Source organism: Embiotoca jacksoni, unplaced genomic scaffold (genome assembly GCF_022577435.1).
Source record: "Embiotoca jacksoni isolate LCO1_2020_lvr unplaced genomic scaffold, fEmbJac1.0.p SCAF_26, whole genome shotgun sequence".
NCBI classification, from domain to species: domain Eukaryota; kingdom Metazoa; phylum Chordata; class Actinopteri; family Embiotocidae; genus Embiotoca; species Embiotoca jacksoni.
The window spans coordinates 3,950,962-3,969,810 of NW_027185377.1; the positions used below are offsets into that span (position 1 = coordinate 3,950,962).

General features: G+C 45.7%; 3 protein-coding genes across 5 annotated transcripts in view; all 3 read right to left on the reverse strand.

Moving 5' to 3' along the window:
- Positions 1-1,338: 1,338 nt before the first annotated feature.
- Positions 1,339-5,878, reverse strand: LOC138204746 (rap1 GTPase-GDP dissociation stimulator 1-A). 2 transcript variants are annotated; one of them, XM_069160200.1, is made up of 6 exons: positions 5,317-5,878; positions 4,330-4,425; positions 3,533-3,640; positions 2,754-2,876; positions 2,445-2,570; positions 1,339-2,200 (listed from the first exon to the last, which is right to left on the reverse strand). In XM_069160200.1, the coding sequence occupies exons 1-6, from the start codon at positions 5,408-5,410 to the stop codon at positions 1,728-1,730; spliced, it is 1,020 nt and encodes a 339-aa protein (XP_069016301.1). In that variant the 5' UTR covers positions 5,411-5,878; the 3' UTR covers positions 1,339-1,727. The 2 variants fall into 2 exon arrangements, with proteins under 2 accessions (XP_069016301.1, XP_069016300.1); XM_069160199.1 differs by lacking the exon at positions 5,317-5,878 and having other exon boundaries at positions 2,445-2,876; positions 4,330-4,852.
- An 88-nt stretch (positions 5,879-5,966) lies between these two features.
- Positions 5,967-10,498, reverse strand: LOC138204747 (uncharacterized). The gene is made up of 5 exons (XM_069160201.1): positions 10,390-10,498; positions 8,646-9,318; positions 8,284-8,484; positions 8,032-8,161; positions 5,967-7,895 (listed from the first exon to the last, which is right to left on the reverse strand). The coding sequence occupies exons 2-5, from the start codon at positions 9,040-9,042 to the stop codon at positions 7,424-7,426; spliced, it is 1,200 nt and encodes a 399-aa protein (XP_069016302.1). The 5' UTR covers positions 9,043-9,318; positions 10,390-10,498; the 3' UTR covers positions 5,967-7,423.
- Positions 10,499-11,719: 1,221 nt separating this feature from the next.
- The window catches only part of kif19 (kinesin family member 19), a 34,866-nt gene continuing 27,736 nt past the window's right edge, over positions 11,720-18,849 (reverse strand). Inside the window, exons 8-20 of one of the 2 annotated variants that reach the window (XM_069160202.1) lie at positions 17,966-18,112; positions 17,732-17,854; positions 17,260-17,416; positions 16,954-17,128; positions 16,529-16,727; positions 16,098-16,368; positions 15,576-15,700; positions 15,317-15,480; positions 14,855-14,960; positions 14,254-14,377; positions 13,570-13,958; positions 12,888-13,080; positions 11,720-12,785 (exon numbers count right to left, since the gene is read on the reverse strand). In XM_069160202.1, the coding sequence (XP_069016303.1) occupies positions 12,658-12,785; positions 12,888-13,080; positions 13,570-13,958; positions 14,254-14,377; positions 14,855-14,960; positions 15,317-15,480; positions 15,576-15,700; positions 16,098-16,368; positions 16,529-16,727; positions 16,954-17,128; positions 17,260-17,416; positions 17,732-17,854; positions 17,966-18,112 (2,301 nt within the window). In that variant the 3' untranslated portion in view covers positions 11,720-12,657. Of the gene's footprint in view, positions 12,786-12,879; positions 13,081-13,569; positions 13,959-14,253; positions 14,378-14,854; positions 14,961-15,316; positions 15,481-15,575; positions 15,701-16,097; positions 16,369-16,528; positions 16,728-16,953; positions 17,129-17,259; positions 17,417-17,731; positions 17,855-17,965; positions 18,113-18,849 lie in introns of both variants that reach the window. The other variant, XM_069160203.1, reaches the window with a different exon arrangement.

Consider the following 18,849-nt stretch of genomic DNA (forward strand, 5'->3'; position numbering starts at 1 on the left):
GGAACCAATAGGAGAGGTAATTAGTTGAAGAGAAATGGGAGAAAGATCGAGGGGGGGGGGGGAGAGAATACACTCGTGTCTATCTTTTTTTGTGTTGCCATTTGTATTTAACAGATTTACAGTCAAAGGGCAAGTGCTCAATTTAACTTAGGACGCCAGCACAAACTGCTTTCATACCAGCGAGGCAAAGTAGACCAATTACATCTGTGTAAATTGCATATGTGGAGCATATCCACCGCAAAGTACAGTCAGGCAGCTCGTTGTTATTAGATTCAGTCCGTGTGTGTGTGTGTGTGTGTGTGTGCAAAAATCACAAACCGGCTCTCACTTTATTTCATATTTACACTGCACAAAGACTACAAAGGCTCCTCCAAAGCACACGCATGCCATCTAGCGGTAACCTCCGGTAATGTAAGCTGGTTCTGAGAGGCTGCACATGGCTGCTCCAGACCACTTCAAAGTCTGAAACCGTGCGTGAGGGAGGAAAAGAGAGACAGCTGGAGCAATGTTGCGCAAATCAAACAGGATCAAATACGGCTGTAAACTTTCGCTGTCAGGTGAAATGTACGGTGGTTGTGTGTGTGTGTGTGTGTGTGTGTGTGTGTGTGTGTGTGTGTGTGTGTGTGTTTTCTGACATACATGATTATGGCCCTAAAAACACTGTTTGCATTCTTTGATGAACAGGAATAATAATCATGTCAAAAAAATTAAAAAAAAACACTCTAACCCAGTTCCAACTTTATCATCAACTACATGATGCAAAGTGTCTCACACACGCGCGCTGCACAAACCAGCGCGTGTATTTGTCTCTATCTCTCGAGACAGACCAACAAAATAAAATGACGTCACATTTTTGTGCAATAATCCCGAAAGCCAAGGCTGGCGTCAGACAGTAAATTAAACGTATATTTTACCTTTAGAAGAGTTGAGAATGTTTTTTTGTTGTTGTTGTTGTTTTTTTAGGTTTCAGTCCCTCTCAGACGCTGGCCGAACCCACCACCGGGCCTTTCCGTGTCCGAGGTGTGGTGTCTCCGCACCGCGGGCCTTTACAGGAGCTTCTGGACGCCGCCACGTGCTTTCCCAGCCACGTCGAACAGCTCGCGACCCTTTTACCGTGACCCGGTCCAACTTTCACTCAGCTGTCACAACACGCCGGTTGATGTCCGCGCGTCACCGACGCGCCGTCACCTCGTCGCGTGCGCAAATCATCGACCCTTAACAACAATCACCTCGCGAGACTGCAGTAAAAACACATGCACGCCTTAAAAGTAAAGCTTTTTTTTTTAAATTTTTTTTTATTATTTAAAGCAAAGATGTCAAAATAATTGAACGCATAGCTTAAAATGAAACGGGCCGCAGCAAAATATGAAACAGGTGTACTGCAGAAAAGAACATTCTCTATAATACAGCTTATTCACTATTACTTCAAGCACTTGTGAACAAATAACAGCAAGGGCATCGTCACCAGTAGTGGTATCTTCTTTATCCTTGATTCAGTTGTCACTCAAAAACAAAACAGTCACGTGTGCTTGGTGTCTCGAACTTACAAACTGGACGAATGAATGTAAAAAAAAAAATATATAATATGAAGAGGGAGGGTCAGCAGGAAGAGTCCTCGGGTGAACGCGCGCGTCCACGGTGACGTGGAAACACGCCCCTCGTGTTTTGGCGCGTGCCAACGATACGGTGGGTTGTGAGGTCGTCTCCCGCGGTTAGTTCAGGTCCCGTCAGAGGAAAGTCTGGAACACGCGACTCTTCAGGCTCGTCCTCCGCGGGACGCTCCTCTTGGAGAACTTGATCACCTTGTACAAATTTGAGCAGGTTCCCAAGGTGGAGAAGGGGAACCAGCGAGCGGCCCGTTTGTTCCCGTGAAGGTTCCAGAAGGAGCAGGAGCAGCGCTGGAACACCTCCACGTTGACGGCGTACTGACCCGGCCCCCACTGAGACACGCGGACCAGGGTCACGGAGGAGGCGAAGCCGCAGGTGCGAGGAGAAACGCCGTGGAACACCGACTCCCCCGGCCTCACCGACGCTCCCTTCTCCCACACCATCCCGGCCTCCTCGGCCACCTCCATGCCGCTGAGGTTGCAGAGGGCCTGGAGGCACACCTCCTCCAGGGGCACCTTATCGGGGAACCGGTGCAGGACGGCGACGAGGCGAGCCACCGCACCTCGCCGCAGGAGCAGCTCCTGCTGCTTAGCTGAAGGGGAGACAGAGTGTATCGCATGTAAAAAAAAAAAAAAAAAATATATATATATATATATATATATTGATAAAGAGAAAACAATAAGACTGAAGCCAAAATGACTAGTTGGCTCCTTTCTCCAAAAAAAAAAAAAAAAAATCTTTTCCATTTTATATAACATTTTACATGAACCTTTGTTGGCTGTTTAAAGAGTTGAACTTGTTTTCTCGACTAAAAGGCATCACGTCAGGTGACTTACAGCTCTCGTAAGACATGCGCGAGATGGCCCTCGACGCGTGGAGGAGCAGCTCCTGGTCTTTGCTGGTCAGGACCGACAGCAGAGCCGTAACCAAGCCGGCGTCGCCGAAACCTCTACGGACCACAGCTGACAGGGAAGGAACACCCTCAGTGAGCAAACGTGGGGCCATTCTGGCGAAGAGCACGCAGCGAAGAACGAGGACGCGTCCGAGATTTAAAGGCTTCCGAAGGCTGCGCGACGGACGATTGATCTTGCACGCCGGTGAAAATGCGCAAGAGTTACCGTTGCGGGAGTCAAAAATACACTTACATTCTTTGGCGAGTTCAGCCACCAGTTTCGCGGTCAGCAGGCTGAGAGGCCCTCGGCTCCTCAGAGACAGAGACAGGATGGGCAGGATCCCGCTGATCACAACCTGCTCGGGGGCGCCCTTCTCTGGACGCAAATGGAACCGCGTTAACGTTCACGTTCGGGACAAATTATTGAACAAAAACAAAAACAAAACAAAAACCTGTCAGGATATATTTTAAAGTCGTTAAAGCGGGCCTTTACAGCGTCGAGCCGGAGCGGCTGCGTGTCTTTTGATGTTTGAGCAGGAACCGGACCGAGTTAAATGTCGTAGTCCGGCCCGGCTTGACTTTTTAACGGGAACTCCCTGACCCGCCGCTTCTTTATCCTCCCGTTGTTGTTCTCGTGCCGGGAGACGCAAAAAAACAGCTTAAGACCTGCTGAGGACTTACAACCGTCACGCACCCCCCCCCCCCACCCCCCACCCCCCGCCCTCTCCACCCTCCCACACTCCCTCCTCCCTTTTTTTTGTTTGTTTGTAAGGCACTCACTCCCTCACGGACGTGGTTCTGCTACAGGTTGGATCGTTTCCAGAGGAGGGTATGGTCGGTGTGATACGGCTGCCACTTGCCGTCTTCAGGCAATATGTTGAATAAATCAAATAAAAGACGGAAAAGAACCTGAACCACAAAATCTACGACAACCGATGATACATTTTTTGTTTTTTTTTGTCTCCTGGTACAGCCGAAGCTCGAGGACCTGAAATAAACTCGGCGTTAAAGAGTGCAGCTGAATGAACTCACTCTTCTCCTTGATGTCGGTCAGCACTGTATTCAGGTGGGGTTTAAGCTCATCTTCAATCATCTCCAAACCGAGGACTCTGATAGAACCTAATGCATTATTCAAGTTATCTGTGGGGACAAAATGGAGACATTAAGAGTCATGAAATGGGTGATAAATAAATAAATAAATAAAAAAAATAAAAAAAAGGCCAGCCAGGATGCATGCTGGAAGGGAGCACAGGGAAAATTACAGTCATTACAGCTGGGTCTATTCATAAAACAAGGCAGTACACACACACACACACGCACACACACACACACACACACACACACATGCACACACACACGCACACGCACACGCACACGGCAAAACGTCGGGACTAAATAATCTGATAAATACACAAAGATCCATTTTATTTATCCACACGCCGCTTAAACATGATCCAGATGTCAGCCTGGTTTAGATCCAAATGACCACTAATTTTCCTCGATGTAATATGTTAGTTTTTGTGTGATTATGAGAAGACTAAATCATTTTTTTTTTTTACAATCATTCTAGCAGCTCTGTGATGCTGAATTGAGACACAGCGGTACTTTGAGCGAAAGAGGGACGATGTTAGCAGGTATAAACATTTACATTTGTGACCTTGTTTTGTGCCGAGCTTCAGGGCAATCCAGTCAATAGTAAAAATAGAAAAATACAAATGTTGACCTCATAGTGACGGGTGAAGCCAGTGGCCCAGCAATTTAAAAAAAAAAATTTTTTATTCTCTTGGAGCCCCGACTGTATAAAACCTTCGCCTGAGGGAATTACCCACAGTTCATAGCCAAATTGGCGACGTATTCGATGTGGTCTTCTTCTCTCCAATAAGGTCTGGACACAGCTGGACGCCTCTCGTTGTCCATCCTGAAGTCTGCCGCCCACAAAATGGAAACAAACAAAGCATGGAGGGTGTTACAAGTGACATCACATGGCTGCTCGCTGCTGTGGTTATTTATTGCACGTTTGTAAAGTTGTCATTTTTTTTAAAGTTGAATGTCTGCATTTAATTAACAAACATTAATGCATTTTCTGGTAATTAGCTAAAACGAATAAACATTATGCTTATATCTGTCTATCTATCTATCTATCTATGTATCTATCTATCTTTTTCCATTATTCATTTAATCATTCATTTTTTTGTGTGGAGGTGTGCCGTTTTTGCCGATGCAAGCGAGGCGTGATGTCACGATGGAGTGTCCCATTTTGCTTTTTATACCATTTCAGCCCTCAAACAGCACAACTGTGACGTCAGCTAAGTCAGTGAGGGTTTATGGTTAATGGTTTAGGGTGGACATTTGGGATTGGGCCCTCGAGTTTGGAATTTGGCCGGCGCCACCTTGCTTGCGGAAGTTACCATATATGTGGACCCCTCCCCCCCCCCAAAAAAAAAAAAAAAAAAGCACAGCTTATTTTCAGATGGATGGCCAGAAAACTAATATGAAGGAGCCACTTTAGCTGGTAAAACCAAGTTAACTCGTGGAGTTAATTATGAATTTTATGAGATTAGTCGAATGGGAGACTTTTTTTATTTTTTTTTTTTAAAGAGTCGACCTCTAGCGGCGCTCGGTGGTATCGCAGCTTAAGGCACTTTTGCCCATCGTCCCAGAAATGAACAGGAAAATAGGAGGTCTGGTGTCGCACCAATAGACGCGTGAACGTCAAACTAACGCGTACAGTTTCTACGACCGAATGCAGGCAAGTAGAAACGCAACGCCGTCAAAGCGTCCACACTTTAAACCCGTCGTCTCTGGTCTGCACTCACCGTTCGGACTGTAGAGCAGCATCCTGCTGGATCTGCGTCTCTCCTGACGGGAACATGGGCAGTCGCAGGTGAGTGGCCCGTTGGGGTACCACATGGTGCTCCTCCGCCCTGTCGGCTCCGCCACGGCTACGAGTGAAGCTTTCTCAGGTTGATATCTTGGAAAATAATTTCTTTCTTTTTTTTTTCCCCCCGTTTAACGTTTTTCTTTGGAGTCATGAGCCGTTGCTTTTCAGGACGTCCACACTAACCTGCACCTCCTTTTAATGGCACTGCTGCGCTCTACACCTCCGTGTACTCCGTGTACTGTTGCTTTGTGCAAAATAAAATTGTCTAGATATTTGTTTTTAGTTTTTTTTGTGCGGCTGTCTACCTTCTACTCCAGCTGGTTGCCTGTTCAGTCACCGGGTTAATACGGAGCAAATCCTCACTAAAGCTCTTCTCCCTTCCACTCCCCTTGTGAGTGTGTGTGTGTGTGTGTGTGTGTGTGTGTGTGTGTGTGTGTGTGTGTGTGTGTGTGTGTGTGTGTGTGTGTGTGCGTGCGTGCTGTTTAGGTATTAGCAAGTGGCTGACTGCTGAGTGTATTCCAACTGCCCTAAAAATCTCCCATAATGCCTTTCAGCTTCTAGAAAAACCTCAGCCAAAACAACAACAACATAAACAGGTGGGCATTTATTTTTGTACAAGGACATATTGTTAAATAGCATTTTTTTTTTTTTTTCCTTAAGTTGCATTAGAACTTTGGTCGGTCTGTCTACCTGATGAATGGACATTTTAATCCAATCCTGAGGTCATTTTAAAATTAGATTATTAAAATCCTATTTTAGGAGCTCTGTAATTAAACAGATGCCCCAAGGTTAGTTACTCAAGATCACAAATAAAATACACGAACCAACCGCGGGAGCTTACGACACCTGCAACGAGAGAAATAGATGGAAAGTGGTTATGAAAGTCCTCACGAAATGAAAACTAAATCTTTATATTTGACTTAACTTTTGAGGTTCCAGTAAAAACATTATTCTCATTACTGGAGTACAGAACTGGAAATCTAAGCAATAAACACAACAGAAAAAAAAAATAGGAGACTTTGTACCACCATCAAAACAATGTAGAAAACCAGACTTCTGCTGTAATCTGTTTTACTCTGTGGGACATACCTGTTTGACGTTTACACCTGTTTGTTTACTGAAAACACTGCATGATAGTTGGGTAGCACGTAGCCGGTAAGCTTAGCTTCGCAGACTTTAAAACAGGGAACCCGTTCCCTGTTCAGGTAACCAAATCCGACGACTACAGCCTCTGGCAAGGAAAACAGCCCTTTCCCCACATTCAACGTTCACAGCTAAAGTACTCTCGAGCGAGTCAGCCAGCCCCCCCCCCCAAATGTTCACTGAGCAGCGCAGCGGCTCGGGGTGCGTCGGAGGTGGACGTAGTCTCCGAGTCTGAAAAAGTGAAGCCGATGTGGAAGTGCCTTGAAGTACAAAGTCAATAAAAGTCTTTACGGTGTCGTTAACTAAATTCTCTTCTTCTGACCAGTGGTCCTTCTGAAAATAACTCGACGATTATTACGGCTGCGAGAGCCAATTCAAATAACCTAAACAAGAAGTGTTCGGCTACAAAGATGTAAACAGAAGAAGAGTTTGGAGAGGTGTGTTTGGGGCGAGCGTGCCTGGTTTGATTGATATGCCTGGAGTGCAGTCAAGACTTTCAACATAGGTGGGCGGGGCATAGTGTCTTCAGGTTCTCAGTCACGTCCTCGCTGGTCCAAATATGGTCATTCCTGGCTCCAAAAACAAAAAGAAAAGAGATTGCCAGACTGAGGTCTTCAAAACGTCAGTCCCACGGTGGGTTGTCACCGGGTGTGCACTCACCGCTCCTCGTGTGCACGTTCACTATTTGGTGGACAGGTGTGGCCAAGAAAAAAAAAAAGAAGAAAAAAAAAAAAGTGTCCAACTACTCCTTTAAGCTTTAAGACTCCATGATATGAAATAGTGTGATGATCCTGATCTTCTTCACTGGACCTCAAACCAGCTGAACTCGTGCAGAGCCTTGTTTCCGATCGCCGAGCGTCTCTGAGGGAAAAACAAAGGGGCTGCAGATCAACTGTCAGTCAAACCGTACCGGTCGCATTGAGACCGCTGGAAACGGTCTCGTAACCCACGGAGACCAGAGTGAGGACATTACTCTCCACATCGTCGGCCTTGCACTGCTCCGCTTGGGTCTCCGCCAGACCGGAGTCTCCGGTTTCCTGTCTGATCTTCTTCCTGGCTCTGGCTCTGCCTTTGCCCTTGGAAATGACCTTGCCTTGCTCTTTCACCCCTCCGGACACGTTGCGAGGCTTCTCGTTGTCGACGGAGCGGGTTTTGCGGTGGCGCCTGCGGACGCGGCGCATCGGCGGACCCGAGTCGGCCGGGTCGGTCGCCGCCGCGCCGGACAGGATGCGGATCTGCTGCTCGAGGACCATGACGATCATGTCCAGCGCGACGTCCAACATCCCGAGGCCGAGGCCGTGAGTGACGTTGTCGAACGCGCCGCTGTTCACCGGGTCCTTGAAACACTTCCTCATGTCCTCGAGGTGGTTCCTGAGAGGGGAAAATACGGACAGGTCAGCCGAGTCAGTTCCTTCTGTTCTTATATTTCGGCGAACCGTTTTTCAAAACTTTTTCTTCTACGTGAAGCAACCGCGTTACAGAGAACAAGACGGGAGGACGTGCATACTTAGTTTCAATAATTTTGGACCAGTGTTGGACTGTATTCGTCTCGGGGATGAGCTGTTTCGCCATGTTGTTGTAGTCGATGTAATCGTGGGAAAAATCCTTCATGTCGTCACACAGAGCCGTGGTGTCGCCTAAAACATATATAAAAAAAAAATAAAAACAATAATAAAAAGCCAAATTAAAACACAGTTCAGTCTTTTCCACTCTTCTTCATAGTCTCACGTTTACATGTCGCTCCACAAACATCAGTCACCTTCAGTGAGTTTGGAGAAGGAGGAGGACACGGAGGTAGTTGTGCTTGGTGTGAGGCCGAGTACATTCAGCGACTCCAGAAGCGTTTTCTTGCTGGCTGGACCTCTGCTGACCCGAGTGTACGCCGCCAGGGACCGCAGGGACATCTTCTCAGGGGGCTGGAGGCGCCTCTTGATTTCGTCGTACGAGATAAGATATTTCCCTGAAATCAGAGCGGGACGGGAGCGGATAAACAGCATTCGATCAACTTCAAGAAATGTACCGTTTAAGGGTTGAAAATAGTGAAATTCAAGGAGTCCGATTCCCCATTTAGGAGCCAAGATGACTACGTGAATGTTTAGGTCGTCGCTCAGCGCCACTTACGAGCCTTAGAGCCTTTCATGTTGGGATCCAGGAGCGACGACACCTCTGCAAACGGCATCTGGCTTGTGGACTCCGAGTTTGCGCTTTGCGGGTTTGGTTGCAGCTCCTGATCCTGGGACGCGTCCTCGGTCGGGACCGGGGCGGACACCTGCATCTGAGGCTGAACGTGAGGCTGTATGGTGTGCATTTCCATGTGGTTGTGGTCCAGCGGAGCCTGACCCTGCATCTGGGGGAGGACTAGTGTGTTCTCGGAGAAACCCTGCAGGCCCATGCCGCCCTGCGCTACACCGCTGGCTTGCTCCGAGGACACCTGAAAAATGCCCATTACTGGCTTTACTACCGTGAACAACATGTTGCCCTGGGCGTCCAGACCCACCATCCTAGTAGACGGGTCCATATCGTTGCTGAAATTTTTAACGTTCTAGCCGCGGGAGGAGGAGAGACTATAATTATCCGATCGGGTTACCTCAGAGGCCCATCTGGCGTTACAGTATACCCCTCTGTTCTCCGAACGGTTGTGGTTAAAGCCGACTTGACAAAAGGAGAACCCTGACTCCCTCTATAGTCTCGGTAAAAACCTCCCGCATCGAAACCGTGAGGACGTTTCGCTTCCTCTGTCCAGTTTCATGTCGCTTGTAATCACTCGTGGCAGCAGCACGGCAGAGGTTTCGTTCTGGAAAAAAAAGACAAAAAGAAAAGACAATCGTGGTTAATACTAGAAAAGGGGCCCGGCCTGTGTGTGTGTGTGTTTGATTGGTCCAAGTGAAAAGCATAATTTCTGGGCTCCTCATCCTCAACAGTGAGTACGGTCATTGAACAAACACGCTGGTTCTTCCCTGCCTGCCTTCCCCCTTTGGGGCTTTTAAAAATTTAAGAAAACAAATTAAATAGGTGATGGGTGGGAATAATATTTATTTTTAAGAAAACATGCAGTTTTGGAACATTTCAATAAAGATTAAAAAAAAAAAAAAGTCATAGCCTACATGAAATGGGCTAATGGGTGAAATTTATTATGATGGATGGGAATCACCAGAGGCTCCACCATGCAAAACCATAACTATACTTAAGTCACAATATCATTGTGATTGTGCTGAATGTAACAATAACATAAACTGTGACATATTGTGATGTATTCAACTGTAAATTATTTAAAAAAAATTTGTCTGTTTATCTCATCGAAATCATTTGTATTGAAGGAAACTGGGATTGTACCGAAAATATGAAATTTGTTAAAAAAAAATAAAAAAAAACTCAACAGCTTTAACATACAAGATCAAATCCAGTGTTTTGGTGTCAATAGTTGGTGCCTCTGGGTGTCCGTCAAAGTGACATTTAAAAAAAATCATCTTGCGTGGCGATTACACGCTTCGAGTCTCGCGCCCCACCGAGCGTGCTCAGAAGCCGGGTTTTCATGAATAAACTCATAATTTACATTTATATAATTTATCTTTTCTACGCGCAAATTTTTTTTTTTTTAAATCAACGAGTTCCTACTGCGGTCCATTCCGACTCGTAGCTCGGTGTTAAACCCCGCTTTGACTTTTAAGTTAGGCTACCAACTAGAAACGCAAACCGTATCAACGCGTCTCCATTTAACGTCACTAACGTTCAATCATGGCTGCCGGGACCATTTTTTTTTTTTTTCGTGCCACGACAAGGGCCTGAAACGTGCCGTCCTGGACGGGACACGCCAATTTCACAAGCTCTAACCTCGGATGCAACTGGTGACGGCTGCCCCACTCACCGAAATGCCGTGTGGTGTTTCCTAAAAGGACACTGATCCTAGAACGGTCCGCGTCGACGCCAGCGACATTTTTCCTTCTTCTCTGCTGTTGCTTCGGCGGGTTGCAAATCAGCTGTACGTGCACTACCGCTCGAGAGCCGTAATCCCTTCCTCTCATTGGTCGAATGACGCGTCAATCGCGTCGGGAGTGCGTTGTCATTGGACGAGATTGAAGTCAGTAAGACCAGAGGAGGCGGTATTTCCGACTCGACCATATCCAAATACTCTGGCAAAAAAAATATTTGCATTTATTTGTCTGCTAGTTTTTTTATTTTAAAAATCTCGTTTTAGAAGTGTCGTCGACATTAAACCTGCTCAGTAATTTTTTTAAATATATAATTACAAGAAACTGAGAGATTTCTACATGAGAGGATTTTAATCTGGTTTATCTGGATGACAGCAGATTCATTTCAAAACTGAAACTAAATATACTTGTTGATTTTACTCCTCAAACGTATAATTGCCTCTGTATTTGTTATTTTGGGGGCAGCAACCAGGATGGATGCCCTCAACTCAAGGACACAGACTTTTTTTTTTTTTATCAAAATGTTGTAATGCTTTGAGCATAAAATAACTAAACAATAATTAACATAGCATCTAATTATTTCTGCAAATTTGACTAAGTTTCGATGACATGAGAAATGGAGCTATCGGTGTGTGTTACGCAAATGATTTATAGTCACAGAATAATTTTTAATTGTCAGGAGAAATGCATCCAAATATATTCTGCACGGTGAAGACTCACTGTTTGGGTGATTGTTTAAAGACAATTGGGCCCAAATCAAGAGATTAAATCATAAATGATCCACCATATTCATCCTGAGCTGTGTTTTCTGAGTAGTGCCTACGTAGAGCTCCTTTTAAGTATAGCCAAATTGTAAGTAATAAAACAGCACTGAAAAAAATACTTTTAAAAACGAAATATGTAAAATAATGAATGCAGATTATGTCTTCACAAAATGATTAAGATCCTACGATTAAATTATGAATACTAATGTTAACTGCTCAGGTTTTTCTTGGAGGATAAACTTCTGTGTTGTCGTGAGATGGCGTGCTGTACTGCAGCCTGGATAGTTCAATCATTTTCTGCTTGTGGCCACTGTGCGCCATCCAGTGGACATTCTTGAATATTACACATCAGATCAGTAGAAACTCTCAAACTCTCGCACCCCATTTTCATTCTCATTATAGGATTTTTTTTTTTTTTTGACACAAGCTTTTTTTTGTATAATTTCTGCAGACAAACAACACCAGGCAGCTGACAGTAGACTGGAAAATAAACGACATCTCACATATTTCATTTAAATTTATTTGGGTACAAATTACAAAAAAAAAGAAGAAGAAAAAAAAAAGTACAAAATAAATCTTAGAAAGTAGTAATTATGAAAACAAATGTCAATAACATAAAAGAAAAGGCAACAGTTAAATATTTCATTAAAAACACAACCAACTAACCTGGAAAAAAAAATCTTGTGGTATTATACTATGTACCTACACAAAACATGACATTTAACAAGGGACTTCTGGGTAAGAAAAGGCATAGACCTGGGGTGTGCGAGGGTATAACATTCAATCCAGAAGTGCACAATAATCAAGTTTTTTTTTCTTCAAATATCAGTGTTTCATACTGAGACAATTTCACGACAAGAAACATCGATGCCGAGACATTTTGACGGTAGGCCGTTGCTCATTTTAGCGTTTCCATCAGTGTAATATTATCTCATCCTTTGTCTAATGGAGCAGATCTTTTCCCTCGATCATAAACATCCCTCGTCTTTGTTCCTGGCCTCCGGGAACAAGCACCGAAAGTTACCGAACCATATGCACGCATTTAATGAACAAACATTAGCACAGTGTTGCATTCACAGTGGGCTTGACATCATCCTGACTTGACGATAACACGAGTAATTCAGCGCGACGGCAAGCTAAAGTGGAAACATGTGACGGAACAGAACGCGCACTTGTACGTTTTATCGGTCGTTGGCGTCCGAAGGCTCGTAGCCCGGCTCAGCGTCCACATCGGAGCACAGATGAGACCTGTGTGGAGGTATCCAGCTCCGGTCTGGTTGGTCTCTTGCTTGATGTCAATCACCGAGGGATGAAGAGTTCTTATTTATTTTTTTTTTTTTTAACGGGGCTGGGCGGTGCATGTCCCCCCCCGCCCCCTCCTGCAGGCTCAGCTGGTATGGGTGTCGGTGCTGGTGTTTGGGAGGAAACGCGGGCGTCGGCTCAGAGTCTGCGTGTGCGCTGGGCCCCGGTGCCCGTGGTGGTGATGTAGAGGAGGGGCTGGGGCTGCCGCAGGTGGGGCCCTCGCTTCAGGTTGTTCGTGTTGCCTGCGGAGGACTCTGCGTTCGAGCCTGCGGAGAGACGGGGAACAACGAAAACAGAGCTCAGTAAAAAAAAAACTAAAAGTCGTCATGAAAGGAGGAGGAGGAGGAGGAATGACACGACCTCCTCACCGGGCATCGACGGTGCTTTAGCCGTTTGCTGCTGGCTGTTGTAGGGGGGCCTGACTTTGGCGAGAGGAGGGACCCCTCTGTAATGGGGACGCAGCATGGGAGCCTGAGGCTGCCCGTTGATGTGGAGATGAGGGTCTGATGTGCTGTCCAGAGGGCGAAACCTCGGCGCTGTGGTGGTCTTGGTTTGAGGCAGCTGCAAGTGAGAGAGAGACAAATATTATCCACTGATTTGTCAAAGACACAGTTCGCACACGGCCGACGCCCGACGGCAGCGAGAGCGTAAAGAGTGTCGTACCACACAGAACGAAGGATAAAGAATATACAAGTACCGGATTTCATTATACAAACATTTAAAGGAGTCTTAAACACTCTAAACTAGTCACATTAGTCCTCTTGTCAGATTTAAGCTTCTGATATCACACAGATATTATCTGACACCTATAATACTTTGACAAATCAAAGAAGTCAACGACGTGCCAGCGTTGCCTGTTTCGGTGGGGCAATAATTTATCGCCTGATAAATCTGTGAATCGACTTACATCACAATCTCCCGCTCTTTTATAAGACATATATCCGTATCAAAAAATAAAACATAAGAATTTTACAAATTTGACAAAAAAAAAAAAAAGATTTCTGAAATGAAATCATAATTCAGTCCTTAAAATAAATGAGGAATACTCACTGCCTGACCGGTGACCTCGAAAGAGCGAGAACGCCTCTTTTTGCGGCGCGCTTCAAAGTCCACTTCGCGCGGTGTTTGGTTCTTGGCGGCGACCTGCCGGTTCCGCGGCCGCGTCCAGGTCACCTGCAGGCCGGGCCCCTCCCCGGTGCTGCTGGACAGGTTGTCGTCCGAGTTGGCGTGCCTCAGCTCCGGGCTGGGCTGCCTGCCGCGCCGCATCGGCAGACCTCTGGGCGGCGCCTCGCTCAAGGAAAGGCTGCTCTTCTGCTTCTTGGGGTCCAGGGGAGACGGCGCAGGCGGTAACCGCAAGACGTCCACCTCCAGGGCTTTGGAGCGCCGACGGGCCGCTTTCACTACGATGTTCTGGACCCCCCTCAGGATCTGCTGCCGCTCTAAGGAGACACGCGCAGATGACGGTTTGCTGCTTGCGTGCACTGGACAGGAAGTTACGAACGCTCAGGTTCACAGTCCGTAAAAAGTCAACTCAAAAAGGAAGACAGTCACACTTTATTCCCGTTCATCAGTCTAATAAGAGACCCAAATTCTGTCTTGAGATTGAGATACATATAACTGGATAAAACGAAAGCCTCCACTGTCGAACGGGCTCACGTTACTGCTGAAGTTTCTTTGGCTCCAACCCTCCACGGACCCAAACTGAAACCCAAACTGCTCAATTTCCCTTCTTACCACTTTGTGAGAAGGGGATATCCGCCCCGGCCTCGCTGCTCTCGGGCGATGAGTCCAGGTGGCTGCTGACGCTGTGGCTGAGGTGGCTGTAGCTCAGACAGCTCTCCGGAGCCAGCGGCTGCAGCTGCACAGACATGAGATTACACATTACGAGCAGATATTCACCACAGCGCTTTCAGTCCGGTCAGGCTTAGCGCCAGCCAGTAATTCTGAGCCTCGGTAAAATGAAACGTTTACTTTCAATAGGGCACTTCATCTTGTCTATGAGTCACACATAGTTGGAGGTGACAGTATAACAAGCCTGAAACCAAGATGTAATTCTGCTGGTTTGAGAAATTTCAGCATGATGAGCTGAACAAAAGAGTCGGAAAAATGAATAATTAGAACAGCGTGTCCCCGGAATCTCCTTTACGGAGGAGGATGGATTGAAAATGAAAATGTTCCAGCAGAGTGAAAGAGCTCTGGGAGTTTAATTCAAATAGGAAGTTGCTCGAAGTGAAAAGCAACACCTGACTAGACGGTATTAATTCGCTGTACGAGGCGCTTTAATGGAACTGAAATAAAAACCAGGGCAATTAGCGCCTGCTAGAACGGTCCTTACCTCTCTGTTTCCCTTCCCATTAATGTGGATGGGAGGTGGGGTCATTACAGCCAAGTTTTTCATTTGCCTGGCGTGAGGGCTGCTCTTGAAAACTCTGTTATTGTCCCTGATGTTGGGGGGGAAAAAAAAAAGACAACAAAACTGAGAACCTGTGTGTATGTGGATATAACGATACTCGACATTAACCCTCCGAACCCGATTTGTTCTACTTTTATGATTTTTTGATATTAAATCTGTGATGCTGCATACAAGATATTTATTTTTGGAGTTCTCCCTACTTCTAGCTATGATTGCACTGTTTCCATGACGATGCACGACCTGCAGTTCAGTGAAATAATAATAGTAATAATAATTAAAAAAAATGTGACAGGAGACTGCTCATGGTTCAGAGGGTTAATATTCACGTGAATGCAACTTTTGGAATTTCAAATAGGCAAACATATGAACAAGATGTCCTCTTACAACTCAAGCTCGGGCAGAATGGGAGGCAAGGTGTGTCTACGAATCTTTGCTTGACCTCTTCTGTTATCAGAGCACACGTTGCGAACGCTCTCCTGGTCTGAATCCACGTCCTGCGTGTTGTCGCGACCCGGACCGGGCAGGGCGATCTTAGGCAGAGAGCCCTCCTGGAAATAAGAGCACGAACAGTATTCATCTCGGGCCTTCTTATTTATATTTATGAACCGATTTTTGTTTTTGTTTTGTTGAATGCTGGCGTTACCTTGATGGTGTGTTTGGTGGTCACTTTATCCAGTGCCATGGCTCTGTCCAGTTTCCTTTCGTCCTGCTCCCTCATGTACATATCGTACAGCTCCTGGAGGTGTGGAGGAACGAGCAGACTGTGGTCTGAAACACAGGGACACACGGAGTTCAGTGGAGCAGAAATGTAATTGTGTATAAAACATAAACCAGACCATGATTAGCATCTTTAGGCCAATTAAGTCTTCAGAGATGACAGCATCCTTGAGAATAAAATGACATCATCAAAAAGCCTTTTTTTTCTTTGTGTCAAATCCCCAAATAATCAATTTATTATAATGCAAGACAGAGAAAAGCAGCTAATTCTCAAATATGAAAAACTGGCACCATCAAGTGTTTTTTTTTGTGCATTTTTGCTTTAAAAATCGATACATAATCGAGTAATTGTTGTAGCTTTGAATCGGACCTCTGCAAAAGACCTACAAAGCAAAATGACAGTTTTTTTTAAAAGAAAAAAAGAGGTTTTATTCGCCGGCAGACTCACCGTCGATGAACTGTCTCTGCTGCTGGATGATCTCGTCACACAGGTGTCTGTGCTGCTCGAAGCGCTGCACCACCACGTTTTTCTGCCGGATGACGTTGTCTTTGAGCAGCGCGTGCGACTGCATCTCGGCGTTCTCGATCTCCAGCTCGTGCACCTTGCAGAGGAGGCAGAGCACCTCGCGCTGCTCCTCTGAGCTCACCCGCCGAGGCAGCAGCTCCTCCAGGCGCCGGGCTCGATCCCGCTGCTCCAGAAACCTGCGCTCCAGCAACGCCTTAAAAAGGAAAAGAGGCGTGGGAGAACTTGTCCCATTTTTGACCGCAGATTTCCCCAATTAAAATCGCAACCAAAACTGTCATAAGCGAGATGCTGCAGAAAAAAACATTCCCCCGTTTTTTTTTTTTTTTTTTTAAGGAATAGACAGACAATCCTACCTTCTGCTTGTGAATCTTTTTCTGTTCGGCCATAAGCGTGACCAGGTTTTCTCGAGCCATCGCCACCTCTTGCGTCTCTGTGCTGTCCGGAGGAGACTCTGGGGAATCAGAGTCCTTCTCACTCTCATCCTTATTGAAGCTTTCCTTTCTCCTTTCAGCACGCCACTTCCTCCGATGGCTACTTCGCTCCTGCTCCCAGCTGAGAGAGAGAAGAAGAAGAAGAAGAAAAAAAACCACATTTAAACTGTCAGTAATGTTCAAATAATCATCTGTTCCTCAGGGGCCTTTGAGGATAATCATAACATACTTTAAGTCCGTTTTTGACCTTTTTCCAAATAGCTGGATTCCTAAATGCGACACTGGGGATTAAGGGGATTATAATATGATATGTACGGTGAGATACGACATAAATGGTCAACACTGACTCTGCAATGGTTAGCAGGTGTTTGGAGGTGTCGATCTGGATCTCCATGTTGCTGTTTTCCAGCTCCATCAGGCTCTTCCTGATCTCCATCTGTTGACGGAAAGCATCCAGGAGCTGCTCCCTCAACTGATCCATCGCCGCCCGACTCTGCTGGCTGGAGTGGGCCTGGACCTCCGCTACAGGCGGGGAGAGATGTTGAGAGGACAGACGAGGACAGAAGGGGATAAAAAGGACACAGTCATTAACAGGCCTTATTAAGCAGATATTCTTGGTGTACCGGAGGCAGCCGTTGTAGACGAGGCGTTACCCTGGACATTGCGGATGTCGGCCCGGTCGGAGTTCAGCTGCCGGGTCGCCTGATCTGCAATCTTCTTTTTGAGCCGCTGGATCTCGCTGCGCAGGTCCGAGATGATGTTGGTGTACTGAGCAATGTGGTACGTCACATTTATCAGGTTCTTCTTCACCTGGAAACACACGGTGACGAGAGAGATTCACACGGAGCTGCACTGAAAGTGGCTTTTTGTAACTGAAACCAGCAGAATTTTGCTCTTGAAACACTATTACAGAAGATGGATCTACTTTATTGATATCTACTCTCTGCAGATTTGCATGTGCAGTAAAAACTACAATATTTAGAAAATACATTCACTGCCGAAGTGTTTTTAAAAAAAAAAAAAAAAAGAAATACAATAAAAGGTTTCATTGTAGCTTATCCATCTCTATGTAATCAGTAAACGTAGATAAAAAGCGAAAATAATAAATCTGTTTTCTGAGCTCACCCGTGTTCGAATGCTTTTGGCACGGTCAGCGTACGCCAGCGTGTTACGAGACTCCTCGAAAGCCACGGAGGCGGGGCTAATATGGGCTATCATGACCGTTCGGCTGTTCCCGCCCAGGGAGTCCTACCGTTCAAACACGAGGAGGAGGATGATCAACAAAACAGATAAAACACAGATAATAATTCTGAATCATCACGGCGGTTCAGTCCCCGAGGAACTCGTAGGTTGCTGTACCTTCAGGAGGCGAGTCAGCTTGCTGTCTCGATAGTTGACATACTTGCTGCCGTTTTTTTCGCTCAGAGCGTTGATGCAGTTTCCCAAAGCCAGCAGGGAGCGGTTGATGTGGGCCCCTTCTTTCAAGCGCTGACCCCTATTCTGAGTCTGAAAGATACAGAGATAGATGAGTGAGAAAACCTGAAGTTTTTTTTTGTTGTTTTTTTTGGTATGCTTTAGGCTTTTGAGCTGACAGGAAATGGAAGGAGATAGAAACAGGGAATCGTATGCAACACAGGTATCCAGCAGCGTGACTTGTAAGGGACACTGCATCTACAAAGTCAATGCATTCAAGAAATATATACGTATACGGTCAAAGTTAAAACACATTTAGTTATTTCACTGAGATTTGTGTGTTTCTGTTTATCCTTGTTCTTTTTTCACTGTTTTAAAGTAGGCGGAGTCAAATAGAAAAAGCTGACATTGCATACTTCATGGAACCAATCAGGACGAGGCAGCAATATAATATAATATATATATAATAGTTGGTGTGTTTCTGTTTCACTGACAGTCAAATCTGATCTACATCACAAAACATCTTAGGAAATAATATCAAAGAGCGGATTTTTATACTTTGATCTTTTCTTCTTCAGTCATAAATAATGACGATGATGTGCTATGTTGAAACCATATTTACAAACTCTTAATAAATACTTTGGACTTTTCTGTCAGAGAAGTTCCTTGCAGTCTTGACCACTAGGTGGCATTACGTCCCGCCTTTGATCCATCAGTACTGAACTAAATCAACTCCACCTTTTCACTAACTGCGTGCAGCATCGACTTTAGAGGCAGAGAAAATGTTCCCTCTGGGCTCAAGTGACAAACTGCTCCCTGTTCGGCTCAGA

Excerpts from the sequence above, each read along its gene's own strand:
- LOC138204746 (XM_069160199.1), bottom strand. The coding sequence starts at position 4,417 with ATGGACAACGAGAGGCGTCCAGCTGTGTCCAGACCTTATTGGAGAGAA. Across the intron at positions 3,641-4,329 it reads CGCCAATTTGGCTATGAACT|ATAACTTGAATAATGCATTA; the intron begins GTGGGTAATTCC and ends TTGTCCCCACAG. Across the intron at positions 2,201-2,444 it reads GCGCATGTCTTACGAGAGCT|CTAAGCAGCAGGAGCTGCTC; the intron begins GTAAGTCACCTG and ends TCTCCCCTTCAG.
- LOC138204747 (XM_069160201.1), bottom strand. The coding sequence starts at position 9,042 with ATGGACCCGTCTACTAGGATGGTGGGTCTGGACGCCCAGGGCAACATG. Across the intron at positions 8,485-8,645 it reads CATGAAAGGCTCTAAGGCTC|GGAAATATCTTATCTCGTAC; the intron begins GTAAGTGGCGCT and ends CTCTGATTTCAG. Across the intron at positions 7,896-8,031 it reads TCCAAAATTATTGAAACTAA|GAACCACCTCGAGGACATGA; the intron begins GTATGCACGTCC and ends TTCCCCTCTCAG.